This window comes from Anomalospiza imberbis, chromosome 17 (assembly GCF_031753505.1).
Source record: "Anomalospiza imberbis isolate Cuckoo-Finch-1a 21T00152 chromosome 17, ASM3175350v1, whole genome shotgun sequence".
Classification (NCBI taxonomy): Eukaryota; Metazoa; Chordata; class Aves; order Passeriformes; family Viduidae; genus Anomalospiza; species Anomalospiza imberbis.
In genome coordinates, this window is record NC_089697.1 from 8,119,207 (window position 1) to 8,132,591 (window position 13,385).

General features: G+C 54.0%; 1 protein-coding gene across 1 annotated transcript; it reads right to left on the bottom strand.

The window, feature by feature from the left end:
* Nucleotides 1-2,724: 2,724 nt before the first annotated feature.
* SOX18 (SRY-box transcription factor 18) lies at nt 2,725-6,768 on the bottom strand. Its single transcript, XM_068207858.1, has 2 exons — nt 6,051-6,768; nt 2,725-4,492 (listed from the first exon to the last, which is right to left on the bottom strand). The coding sequence occupies exons 1-2, from the start codon at nt 6,451-6,453 to the stop codon at nt 3,642-3,644; spliced, it is 1,254 nt and encodes a 417-aa protein (XP_068063959.1). The 5' UTR covers nt 6,454-6,768; the 3' UTR covers nt 2,725-3,641.
* Nucleotides 6,769-13,385: the final 6,617 nt, after the last annotated feature.

Genomic DNA, 13,385 nt, shown 5'->3' on the forward strand with positions numbered 1-13,385 from the left:
GGTAGGACCTGGCATTGCCTCCCCCACTCCCTGCATCCTGGGAAAGCCGGCAGGATGGGCTGTCAGGTTTTCCATTTACCTGTCAAGTACCTTCTCCATATTTCTGCCGTAACGACCTGCTAAAAGCCCCTCACTCCTCCTCCCCAGCCCAAAACCATCCGGCCTTGAGCTTTGGAGAGATTAAGTCATAAAAATCGGAAGGGGCTGTGCAGTAACAGCCCCAGCCTGAGCCATAACGGCAGTGAAATCATCCTCAAACTATGTCAGCTCCAGCTATTTCCAGTCCCACGTCACACCTGAGCCATTGGCATGCAGTGAAAGAAAACACTGGGGGATGGTTTCCTGGCCCCAGAGCAGCTGTACGGGGACAGGGGCAGGGGAAAGATAAAAATAATATATGTATGTTAAAAATATATATTAAAGTATATATAAATATATATATATATATAAAAGTAACGTATTAAAATATTGAAACAAATTAAAATATTAATTATACAAAAATATAAAATAAATCCCAGTGTATAAAAATAATACGGATAAACATAGAACTAATATATTAAGATATGAAACAAGACATTGAATTATAAAAGGAATATGTAAAATAAGTGGTGTGGTTAAAGCCCATCAAGGAGCCCACACCTTCGCAAGGACACAGCGCCTCTCCCAAGTTCAGCTGAGCCCTCTGCCCTCCTGATGGAGCCGGATCAGCCCCTGTGCCACCAGTCTCACAAATCCTGGATTTGGATGGGGACAAATCCTGTCCTGGCCATGGCTAAACCATGAGGCTGCAGCAGTAACTGTGGAGACGTAGAGGTTTTTTTCCTCTCTCCTTTCCCTTCCCTTTTGTTTCCCTGTGACCTGGGGCAGGCCTGGCCAGCGAGGTGGGGCTTTCACAGTGGCTGTGGCTTCAACATGGTGTGTCCTTGGTGCAGTTATGGATGGGAATGACCATCCATTGCAGCTTTCAGTACCTGCTGTAGCCCCACAGCAGCATCCAGGGCCATGAATCACAGCATGGTTTGGCTTGGAAAGATCCTTAAGGGTCATCAAGTTCTAACCCTCTGCCATGGGCAGGGACACCTTCCACTAGACCAGGTTGCTCCAAGCCCAGTCCAACCTGGCCCTGGGCACTTCCAGGAATGGGGCATCCACGGCTTCTCCAGGAACCTGTGCCAGCGCATCACCACCCTCATTCTAACGACTTCTCATATCTAATCTAAATTGACCCTCCTACAATTGAAAAACCACGGCGAGCTGGCACAGCCTGAGCCATGGGGAAAGAAGGGAATTTCTGCTGCAGAAAAGTGACTTCACATTTGCTCCACAATGTGATGGACAGCGGCTCTCCCCGGCATGGCAGGGCAGCTGGGCGAGGACTGGCCTGCTCGCCACTGCTTTGAACCACAGGAAGTGACTGCATCCATGCCTGGAAGGTACCTGGAAGCTGGGGGCTGGAAAATAACTCAGGGCTTTCTTCTTCTCCCCCTTCCCTCATCTCCTTCCTCCCAGGCTGCTTCAGGGAGCGGAGCGGGATGGAGCCCATAGCCGGCTGCTTCCTTTCATAGTCATCAGCGGCGGCACAGGATGCTTCTCATTTGGTGTTGTGTTTGTTTGCTGCAGCACGGGTTCTGGCACCCGCCGGGCGCCCGCCAGCCCTCCCGTGTAGGTAGTGAGGTCATTTTTCCATGTATTCCCCCTTTTTACATACTGTATATGGAAAGACAATGAAGCGCCTTTGTGGCGTTCCATGGGAACGCGTCGCCAGCCCCTGGAGTGGTCCCGTTTATTAGCGCTTCACATTCAACAACAACAAAAAAAAGTGAGTCAGGATTGAGTCCTGTTAACACTAATGTGAATTTAATTTAGGAGAAGCTTGAAAATTAATGTCATTTGTTAAATATCCATTTCCCCTAAAAGGCAATTCTTTGCCAACAACAACAACAAAAAACCTCTTCTTCTATTCAGTTTTTAAAAATTTTTTTAAACAGCCTTTTTTGGTGATATCAGCCTGGTTTAAATCACTCGGCGCTCAAGGAACGGATGCCACCGGGTTTTAAGCAACAGATTGTTGTTTCTCCTTTTCAAATTGAACAAAAAAGCTCCCTGTAAATCATACAGTGATTCACAGGAGGGGGATGAAGCTCCAGCAAAGCACCAGCAGCTCCGAGCAGGATCCGGCTGGGCATGGTGATGGCTTGGCAAGATCCGCCGCTGCTGGAGCCAGGAAGCAGCCAATGAAGGCCAGGAGGAGGAAAGGCTCCGGTACACGGAGTTTTCTTCCAGCTCTGAGGATTGGAGAGAAAGCATTGGAGCAGCCTGGCTCTATTTTTGGGGAGTTTCATGGGAAAACAGGGTGAGCCATGGGGACCATGCATCGGTGCACTGCCAGCCTGCCAAAACAATGACCACACCAAGGCTCGTTTCGGAGGAGGATATCACATGTTTTATTATATTTTAATCTGAGAACAGCTGCTTTTCCTGCTGGGAGCATCTCTGGGCGGCACGGCGCGGTGCTATGGGGCTGCCGCCAGAATCCCATCCCATCCCATCCCATCCCATCCCATCCCATCCCATCCCATCCCAAGCCACCGTCCCGTGCCGAGCTGAGCAGAGCCGCGCTCGCGGAGCCTGAGGCGGCTGACGGGGTGGGCGGGCGGCAGCTTGGAAATTAATACATTTGCCAGGTTGTCAAAACATTAATCAACGGATACAAAAATCTGGAAATGGTTGGGACAACATGTATTTGCGGAAAATATGTGTTCACACAACAAGCACACAAGATGGGAACAATTATATGAAGATGTTTTAATAATTAACCAGAATAAAACAGTTTGCTCTCCATACAGTTCTAGACAATAAAAGTGTTTGCAGTCATATTTTTCTTTTGTACAAAATTCCAGTCAGTTGTTCCTCAATATTTACATTAGCATTCCCTTTTCACAAAATATCTCCTTTTTCCCCCCTTCCTTTTTTTTTTTTTTTCTTTAAATCCAACTTTGCTACATAAATGCTTTAGATCTCATGGATATCCCTTGATTTCTTTTTAAAAAGTCTAATAAAAAAACCCCAAAAGACATTAAATACCATTTTATATATAAAAATGCTTAGTAAAAATATAGTTTTGTTGCCCAATTAAAATATATTGCTGAGAATACAGTAAAAACTGTCCTAAAGCCCGCCCCTAATGGGCGCCGACTCTTTAACAGCCCCGGCAAAGTCTTTCTAAAAGCTTTTTCCCCCTAAAAGTTCACCTGTCCTTGGGTTAAATACTGGGGACAGGGCACACTTTGGCTCATCCTGGTGTGATTGTTTCAGGCAGGATTTACTGGAATTGGCTTGAAAATGCCCCTTGGAACTGGCGGGAGCTGGAGATGTGCCCTGCCGAGGGCTGGAGCGGGGAGCACGGCGGGGAAAGGCGTCTATCTGTGTTATATAGTTATACGGTATATCAGTGAGTTCAGCATGGTCTGTCTCTAAAAAATTTTTTTAAAAAATCAAAATAAAAAAGAACAAAAAAGAAAGCGATGCATTTAATGAGATACTCTAAATATGATGGAGCTCGTGGTTAAAGGAGGATGGCTTTTTGTTTTTAGAGGAGAGTCAGGGCTCTCCTGGTGCACGCATTGGATGGTGGGGTCAACCTAACCGGTGATGCAGGGGCTATAGTAAACAGCACTGCTGGCATCGGACAGGGCGGATATCAAACTGCTCTCCTCGCAGGAGATGCTTCTAGGAGTCACTTTGGACAGGGAGACATGGTAAGGGAGGCCCGAGGCTTCGGGACGAGTCCTGCTCATGTTCAAATACTGGTCAAACTCATTGCGGTCAACGTCTGTCCAGAGCTCGGTTTGGTTCAAGTGATCCACGCTCTCCATGTGGTGGGCTTCAGGCGGGGGTGACAGCTGGCCCAGGTGGGCGGAAAGCCCGTTCTGAGTTCCCGAGCACATCTGGTTGTAGTAAAGGCTGGAGGGATGGGGAGTCCTCATGGCGTCGGCCAAGTGTGAGGGGGTCTGCGTGTAGGGCACGGCCACGTCCCGCCCCATGCACTTCTCCTGGGGAAACTCCATCTGGTGATGGTGGTGGTAGCCGCGAAAGGGCATCATGTTGCAGTCATCCTGCATGTGCGGAGGGAAAAACGCCGGCTCGGTCTGTTCCAAGACATCCAAGGGAGACATCTCAGGAGTTGGCAAGCCATAGTTTTCAATATCCGACCCCATGGAGTGGAGTTCTCTGAAGTGGTTAAGTGGGGGAGGCTGGGGGTGGCCCGGCTGGCTGCCGCCATGGTGACTCATGCTGAAGTTGTCACTGCAAGGCTGGGAAAGGTTATGCAGGAGGATATTGGGTTCCATCCTCTTGATTTTCTTGGCTTGCTTCTTTCTCCTTGGGCGGTATTTGTAGTTGGGGTGATCCTGGAGATGCTGGATGCGCAGTCGCTCTGCCTCTTCCACGAAGGGACGCTTGTCACTGGCGCTCAGCGCTTTCCACGATTGGCCTGGAAGAAGAAAGAGAAGCTCTGTGAGAGTGGCTTAGCCACCTGGCACTGGCCAGGGCACAGGGGCACCCAGGGAGAGGCAGCCCAGGGGTGAAGGGCTCCTGCAGATGGCTTGGCACCTGAGCAAGGTCTGGCAGTGCTGGCAGCAGGAAGTGCTGGGGAATAGGTTCCCAAGCCAGGCTATTCTCTTGTCCCAGAAGAAGGCTCCAGCAGTGCCCAGCACTTCAGTGCTGTGGGAGAATGGGGCTACGTGGAATGGGACCCCCTCTGCCAGGGCTGGGGATTCTGCCTCCCACTGCCCACTGTACAGACCACAGTCCCTGCTTCCCTGCATCTCGCATCCATAGCCTGCACCTCTGCAGACCAAATCACCCGTCCCAAAAAATCACAGCACCATATCCTGAATCCCACATCCCCACACCCTGCAGCCCCGTGTCTCTGCATCCTGCTGCTCTGTCTGGCCATATCCTGCTTCCCGTAGTCCCGCATCCTGCAGCTCCATTTACCCATATCCTGCTTCCCGTGTTCCCACATCCCGCATCCTATAGTCGTGCATCCCGCATCCTGCAGCCTGTATTCCCATATCCTGCATCCCTGCAGCTGTGTACCTCTCAGCCCTGTATCGCTGCATCCCACAGCCCTGTTTCCCTGCATCTTGTGTACATGCAGCTCTCTATTTCACATCCTCACATCCCACATCCCCATATTCCCACATCCTGTAACACCACATCCCACAGCCCTTGATCCAAGAGTCCTGCATCCTTACAGTTCGCATCCCTGCAGCCCTGCATCCTTGCAACCTGCAACTGGTAGCCCTTCATTCCACATCCCTAAAGCTTGTGTCCCACAGCTCTCTAACCTTGCAGCCCATAGCCCTACATCCTCCAGCTCTGTACCCAGCACCCCATCCTTGTACCCCAGCTCCTGCATCCACATATTCTTGCAGTCTGCATCACGCAGAGCTGTACCCTTGGAGCCTGGCTAGCAGAGCCCCATATCCTTGCATCCTACAGCCCTCTGCCTTGTATCTGTGCAGTCTGCATCCCATAGCCCTGGACTCTCAGCACACACCCCAAATCCCTGTACCGCTTCATCCCACACTCCCAGCCCTGAATCCCTGTACCTCAGCAGTTCGCATCTCCAGCTCTGTAGCCCTGCATCGCACTGCCTCGGACTATCAGAACCAAACCCGCCTATCCCAACACCCCCAGCCCTGTACCCCAACATTATGAGCTCTGTACCCTCAAATCCTGCAGCCCTGCACTCTCGCAGCCCACATCCCCAGACCTGTACCTCTGTATTGCTGTATTCCACATCCCTGTCTCCTCAGCTCGATATCCTCCCCATCCCACAGCCCTGTGCTCTTGCAGTCTGGATCCCCATATCCCCACGTCCCTAGCTCTGTAAGCCTGCATCCCACAGCCCTGTACTCTTGCAGCCCGCATCCCCATCCTGCACCTCCTCATCCCCAGCCCCGTAACTCAGCATCCCCGCATCCCCAGCCCCGCACCCCGCATCCCCGCGCCCCCAGCCCTCCTCCCGCTCCGCTCCCGCTCACCCAGCATCTTGCTGAGCACGGCGTTGTGCAGGTCCGGGTTCTGCTGCGCCAGCCGCTTGCGCTCATCCTTCGCCCAGACCATGAAGGCGTTCATGGGCCGGCGGATGCGGGAGTCCTCGGCGGCCTTGCCCTCGGGGCGGCCGGCCGGGGGGCTGTATCCATAGCCCGGCTCGGGGCTGGGCGTGCGGCTGGGGGCCGCTCCGGGGGCCGCGCCGCCGGGGCCGGGGCCGAAGGCGAAGCCGGGCTCGGGGCTGGGCGTGCGGCTGGCGGGGGAGGCGGCTCCCGGGGGGCGCGGGAAGGCGAGCCCGGGCTCAGCGGCCGGCACGGCGGCGGTGACCCATGAACAGTCGCCCCGGGGTTGCGATATCTCCTCTCGGCAGTAGTTAGACTCAGATATATTCATTCCAGCTGGACAGCACTTTGTGTCCGACCCGACCGGGTGCCGGAGAGAGAATCGGGATTCCTGCCGCGTCCCACCGGGTCCAGCACCGCCGAGCAGCCGCCCGCAGCTCGCTTCCCTCGCCTGCCTTCGGGGGACTCGGGCTCGCCTGCGTTTGTTTTGGTTTCTTTTCTTTTTTTTTTTTTTTCCTATCTTTTTTTTTTTTGTTTTTTCCCCCCTTTCCCCCCAAAAAAAACTTTTGGGATGATGCAGGGCTGGAAGGGGCAAAATATAGCCGGGCTGGACCAATCAGCGGAGCGAGGGGAGGAGGAGGAGGAGGAGAGGGAGAGGAGGAGGAGATGAGGGGGAGGAGGAGAAGGAGGAGATGAGGGGGAGGAGGAGGAGGAGGAGGGAAGGGGGGCGTCCCCAGGCACCAGCAGGAAGAGCCACCCTGGGAGGGCCGAGCTGGGACCGGTGTAGAAGCTGCTGCCCCGTTCCCTTCTGTCCAAGGAGAAGGGTTGTTCAATTTTTTCTCTCACTCTTTCTTTCTTGCTTTTCTTTCTCTTTCCTTTCTTTTCTTTATCTTTCCTTTCTTTTTTCTTTCTCTTTCTTTTCTTTCTTTCCTTTCTCTTTCTTTCTTTATGTCTTCTTTATGTATTTTTTTTTCTCTTTGCAAGCCTCTTTTCTGCTCCCTGTGCCCTGCCCTCGCCCCCCACCACCCGCGGTGCTGAGGCAGGGAAGCATTCAGCTTTGCCTGCCAGGCTGTGTGCAGGAGCACAGAGATGTTCAGGGCTCGGCGTTTATTTTTCTTACGACTGACTCCGTGTGTGTGTTTTGGCCAGCATTCCCCATCCGGGGCTGGGAGCAGCCCTGGGGTGAAGGCAGGGGTGAGCCCTCTCTCCTCGTCAATTTTCTGTGGGAATTTCAGTGTCAGGCAAAGAAACGGCTCCTTAAATGCCGTTTACATGGAAAGCAGTGTGTTTTCTAGGGACTGTTGAGGAATGGGGGGTTCAGTATCAGCCAGGTGATCGTGGCCAAACCCAGCCTGCAGGGCTACTGGGGCTGGCCCGGCTGTGCCATCGCTGCATGCCTTGGGCATGGCTGAGTACCCACAGCACACTGCCATCAGCAGCCGCAGCAAAGCAGCACATCCCCTGCCACCAGGTCACTGCTCCTCTGGCTTGGCTGCCATCCAGCTGGGGTTTGCAGTGCCAAGGGTCAGGCTAGGTGGTCTGAAGGTCCTTCCTGCCCTTAGCACTGGGAGTTACGAGTTCTGCGGGACCCATTTGCAATCCAGGAGATTGGCTGGCGCTCTGTGCCTGCCCCCTGAAATCCCCGGGGCAATGGGGATGATTTGGGAGAGATGTTCCAGCTCCGGGTACCTGTCCCTGGGCCCTCTCTGGCTGTGGACATGCCCTAGACCCCAGCCTGAGATGTGAACCTCAGCATTAGGAAGACTTGGGGCACTGGGTTGCGCAAGAGCCCAGCTCCAGCCTCTCACAGCCGTGGGGTATTGCATGCCATGGTTTCTGTGTGTCTGGAAGTGATTTGGACAAGCCGATCTGCTGTTAACCCTAAACAAAACAAAGGCCTCTAAAAAAAAAAAAAAAACCCCAAAAAAAACCCTTAAAAAATTGTGTCTTACTCATTCTTCAGTCATCAACCAGGAGTGACAGAGGTTTTGGGTGAGATTTCCTTCACGTTTCTGGAGCTTCTTATTAAAACTCTGAAAGTGCAAATCAGCACCAGTCCACAGGAGAGCCCACACAGCTGCATGGAGTCTCTTCTCCTCTCTCCCCCATCCAGAGGGAGCTGGAGCACTGCTTTGCTGGAGAGGCAGTCCCTGCTGCCATCCAGAGCAGAGCCCTGGAGGCTTTGACTCTTTGTCCCTGCGCTGGGAGAAACAAGGTGGGTGCTGGGGGATGAGGGGACTCTCAAGCTGGGATCTGTGGCTGCCTGTGGAGTGAAGTGAGCAGCCTTTGGGGCAGTCAGTCTGGGCAGATGGTGGGGACATCCCCCTTCTTCCAGGCTTCAGCCAAGCATGTGGTGCTTTCCCTGATCACATCCTCTCTGTGGCCTCCTCCACGGCCCTGGCAGAATTCTTGGCCTCCAGGTGTGCTCAGAGCTGCCCTGGAGCCAGAGTTGGACTTGGTGGCACCAGTTGGCATTTGGGATGTGGTGGGGATGAGCTGCAGCAGGGTGGGAGTGGGGGCAGCTCTGATTTTCTTAGCCCTGGAATGATGTTGAGAGCTGGGGCAAACCCTCCCCAGGGGAGGTAGAGCCTCATGTCCTGCACACTTGCTCTGTGCAGCCACTCCAGGTCTGGGCTTCTTCCACATGGTATGGCCAGGGGCTCAGGATGCTCTCCCTGTTGCAGGGGGCAGAGATCAGGGTGGTGCTGCTGTCCCTGCTACAATGGGATCATTTGAGAACTCCTGACCATGGAACAAAGCCGGGCACTTCGACCCTCAAGCTTGCATGAAACCCAGCCTCGCACTGGGTCTGCACACCTGGTCTTACAGTGCATTTTCTGTTGGTTCTGCATCATTAGGAAATCATTAAGATAAAAAAGGGTAAAAAATTAAAATTGCAAAACATTAAGCAAATGGAGAGAAAAAAAGGAATGGGATGAAGAGCCATGGAGTATGGAATGGTTTTGGAGGAGGCAAAGCACAGAGAGAAGGGAAGGAGAGCTGCGAGGGGGATGGAGCAGTATACAAAGCACACAAAAATGCCTGGATGCAGAAATGCCTGCGTGCAAAGCACCCAAAATGTCCCCAGGCCAGCCCGGGAGGAGCCTGCCTTCATGGACAATGCCACCCCGTTTTGCTCTCCTCCCTCTCCCCACAGCCAGCACCACAGAGCTGCACTCCAGGGAGTGAAAGCCCCCTCACCCAGGTGTGGGGTGAAGTTGCAGGGTCGTTGCCTGGCTCAGCTTTCCTGGGAGGGTGATAAAGCCCTCCTTTCACCCTGCTGCCACAGGGCTGGAACGTGGGGTGCTGGTGACCCACTGGCTCCTCACCAGCCACACCTGCAGCCGCACGCAGGGAGGAAGCTCTGGGCATCCCTGGGCGGAGCGAGGACCGGAGCGTGCCAGCCGAGTGACCTCTCCCCATGCCCTCCTCGCTGGCCTTGGAATCAGGTAAGCTGGACCCCAGTCCAGCACACAGCCTCTGGAGTTGTGTAATTTTTTAAATTTTCATTCCCTCCGCAGTTTTATTGAGCTGGCAGCTGGCTGACCCCACCCCGGCCCCTGGCTCCCCTTCTGAGCATCCTGCGCAGCCCAGCACCACACCTAGCAGAGGAAGCGTGGCGGGAGGGCCGCCTCTGCTCCCCAGCACAAAGGCATTTTCCCTCCCCGCCCCCAGCCCGCCCCGCTCCCGATTATTTCTCCCAGCCAGGTCCAATGCCTAGCTCCCACCCGGCTAAAAATACATGTGGCACCACCTGGATCATCCCAAGGGGTGTCAGGGATTTGAGAGCTCAAAGAGGGGCTGGTGGGGATGGTAAGAAGGGAAGAGCCTGCTGCCAACTAAGCCTGATGGTTATTTCTGCTGCTGCTGCCTGTGGGTTGGTGCAGGAGCCCCAGGCTGAGGCTGTGCAACCAAATCCAAGAGACTTGTCCCCAAAATTTGCATCCAGGTAACAGAGGTGGCAGGTGGATGCTGGCAGGATCCTGTGGCACAGCAGTAGCCAGGCTCCCAGCCGTGGTGGGAAAATTGCTTTTTATCCTCATTCTGCAGAGGGCGCGGGGCAGGGGCAGGGGCAGGATGGGTCCTTGGGCCTGGGTGCAAGTGCTGCACCCTTCTCTGGTGCCCAGCAGTGCCTTCCCTTGCTCACACAGACCAGCCTTGTCTTTAGATGTGTTCACACCACTAATTGATTAATCACCATGGAATTACCAGCAGTGTGTGGCCGGTGCTGTTGTGTGTCCAATTGGATGAATGAAATATTTCACAGGAAGAGATTTGTTATTTATTATAGTGAATAATTATCATTAGGCCACTAGGAGCCTTGCAGCCAGGTGGGATGGACGTGACACCTGCCAAAGGATCCTCAGGATGGCCACGGGCTGTTCCTCACACAGTTTGGAGGGACCTGTGCAGCATGGCCCAGGCTGGCGTCTCCCTCAGTGCCCTGAGAGGTGCCCCCGTGCCACAGGTCCCGTGGGCTCCCCTGGGGCTGGGGCTGCTCCAGCCTTGCTGGAACAAAGGCTTCCCAAAGAAAGGCGCTTCCTGGAGAGCGAAGGACTCAGGGCTGGGGTTGTCAGTGAGCCCTGTGGGAGGCTGAAGTCATCCGCTGGGAAATGCTGTGTTCACTGGAGCCTCCCTTGCTCTAGAGCCCAGCACCGCGCCCGGTTTCCTCGGGCACAAATAGTTCAGTGGGTCAGGTGGAGCTGGAAAGTGCCAAGTGAGGCAGCTGGGGTTCAGCATCCGTGTCAGGAGCATCCTGGCTGCAGCCATGTGCCTGTACAAGGGTGACAAATCCCCCATGTCCCCAGCCAGGGATCAAACTCCCACCCAAGTGGGGGAAAGTGGGCGGTTGTGCCACTCCCAGTCCAGGGAATGCCCACCTCAGCTATTTTCTGCTCATGTGCTCTTTTTTTTTTGGCTGCCAGCTCCCTCTGACAAGTGACGGGCATCGGGGACAGTGGGAAGGTGTCCTGGGCCACAGTGGCTCTCTGCCTGGGTGCTCACTGCCACTCTGCCCTGGTGCTAACCACGCCGCAGGTCCCCAACAGCTGCAGGGGCTGAGCTGGGAGCACAGTGTGGGCTCTGTCAGCCAAGCCTGGCAATCAGACTCCGCATCTGAGGAAGCAGAGAAAGTTGTCTTTATTTTCAGCTCTTTTCAATAACCAGAGGTCAGCCTTGTTTATACAGGATTATAACTGGAACGACAACAGCGATATCCATTGTGCGAGCAGCAAAACCCACAGCTAACCTGAAAAAGCTGTTTGCTCCACATGGGTGCAGCCACTGCACCTCCTGAGTGATGGCCAGAGACCTTGGGCCTCCCCAAGGCTGTCCTGCCTCCCCTTCTCCTGCTTTTGCTCTGCTACAGCCCCTTCTGGCACAGCCAACTCTCTGGTCCCACCATCAGCTCGGAGCGCTGCACTTCCAGCCACATCACCCTATTTGCTCTCTAAGCTGCTCTCTGTGAAACCTGGGGTGAGGTCCCCACACCCCAGGCATGAGCAGAACTGTTGCAAATCCCACCCATGGCGCTTATGGACACTAAATCCTGGGAAAGGCTTCAGCACAAGGAGATCAGAGCATGCCGGAATGTGCAGGGCACACGCCGCCTGCAGTCGCTTCCCTGGCAGCTGATTGCAGCAGCACTCCTTGCTTTAATACCCAGTTCCCATCACAGAGAGAGCCCAGGCTTTTAGGAAGGAAAGTCTTACACTTCTACCAACTATTTCAAGACTTCCATAAACACATTTTTGGTTGAGCATTAATGAATTACCTCAATGCAGAGCTACTCATGCCAAATACATGAATACAGAGTGAAGAAAAGCCGCCGAGAAGCAGATTTGGCTGCCATTCAGCTGCTCCGATCCGCACAATTTCTTTTCTTGATTATAGCAAGAAAATGCTCCCTGCCTGTGGCACTGCATCCTCCCAGGAACAGGCAGCTGGCCGACAGTTGGGCTGTGCAGAGCCTGGGCATGCCGGGGTTATTCTCTGCTTCCATCGCTTCAGTTGGCAGAAAACGCTGCTTGCTGGTGTCTGTGCAGGAGATGCAGCCAAGAACTGGGATCCTGCTCCCTCTGCATGCCCAGGCTGGCTGCCTCAGGATGCCTGACCTCCTTTTGGGTGCTGAGGAAAGGAAAACTGCAATTAGAAAGATTTCTGAGCCTGGATTTTTTGGGAGGTAGGCTGGAGCTGCCCATCTGTGGCCCTGCAGCCACACGTGCCCACGAGAACCACAGCCTTTTGCAGCTCCAGCATGGCCCCTCTCCATGGCCTTAGCCTTGGGGACTCCCAGGGGAGGATGTGATCCCCAGGAGAAGTGAAGTCACCCCTTTGAATACACCCTTCTCACAGGGCTCTGCTCTGTGTGTTCCCACCCTCTGCACCCATGTGAGACAGTGGGTGGTGGCAGCACTGTGGGCATCGAGCCCCCTGGCTGGCAGCAGAAGGGTCACCCATCCTCTCTCTCACTGGGATGGCTGATCCAGCAGCACAGGACACCTCCAACTAGGGAAGGTTTGCTGTTCTCAGGAGCTGCTGTGGCTCCTGACATGGTTTAACTTAGCATGAGTCATGACCTCCATAGGCAGCAGCAGACGGCAGATGGCTGCTGGCTGTGCCATGCGCCCCCCTTCCCTTCCCTTCCCTTCCCCCTCTTTCCTCTCCCCTCCCCTCTCTCTCTACTTCCCCTACAGCCCCCAACCCAGTGCTTTCTGCTCGGGGTTTCCATGCACTGGCTGGTTTTTGCTCACAGGAAGGTGGCTGCCTGGTTTCTGAGCATCACCACAACCAGACCTGGAGGAGTAGGAGCCCTTTGCAGCATCCCTGGAAATTACAACCTTTGCCAATGCTTGCAGCCCACCCCACTGCACACAGGATCTTGTGGCCACCTCTGTGCTTCACCAAGGCTTTTGCTGCCCAGCAGAAAGAATGAGGATGTTGCTGAGAGAACCTCACACAGACAGGGAAACGCATGTGGAAGAGAGGAATTTTGGCTCAGGGTGAGGTAGATGCTGCTGTGGCTCCATGCCTCAGTTTCTCCACATCTTGTACAGGGCATGGGGTGACCCAGCCTCTCCTCAGCCCCTTTAGAGACAACAATCTCCCCAGCAAAGGTCAGGATGTATCTCTGACAGAGTGCTTCTATGCTCAGAGAGAATTATAATAATAATTACAACAACAACAACAACGATAATAATAATTATTATTACAATAAGAACACTAAGAATAAAGAGAAGGACCTGACAGCATTCCCTCCTTGCC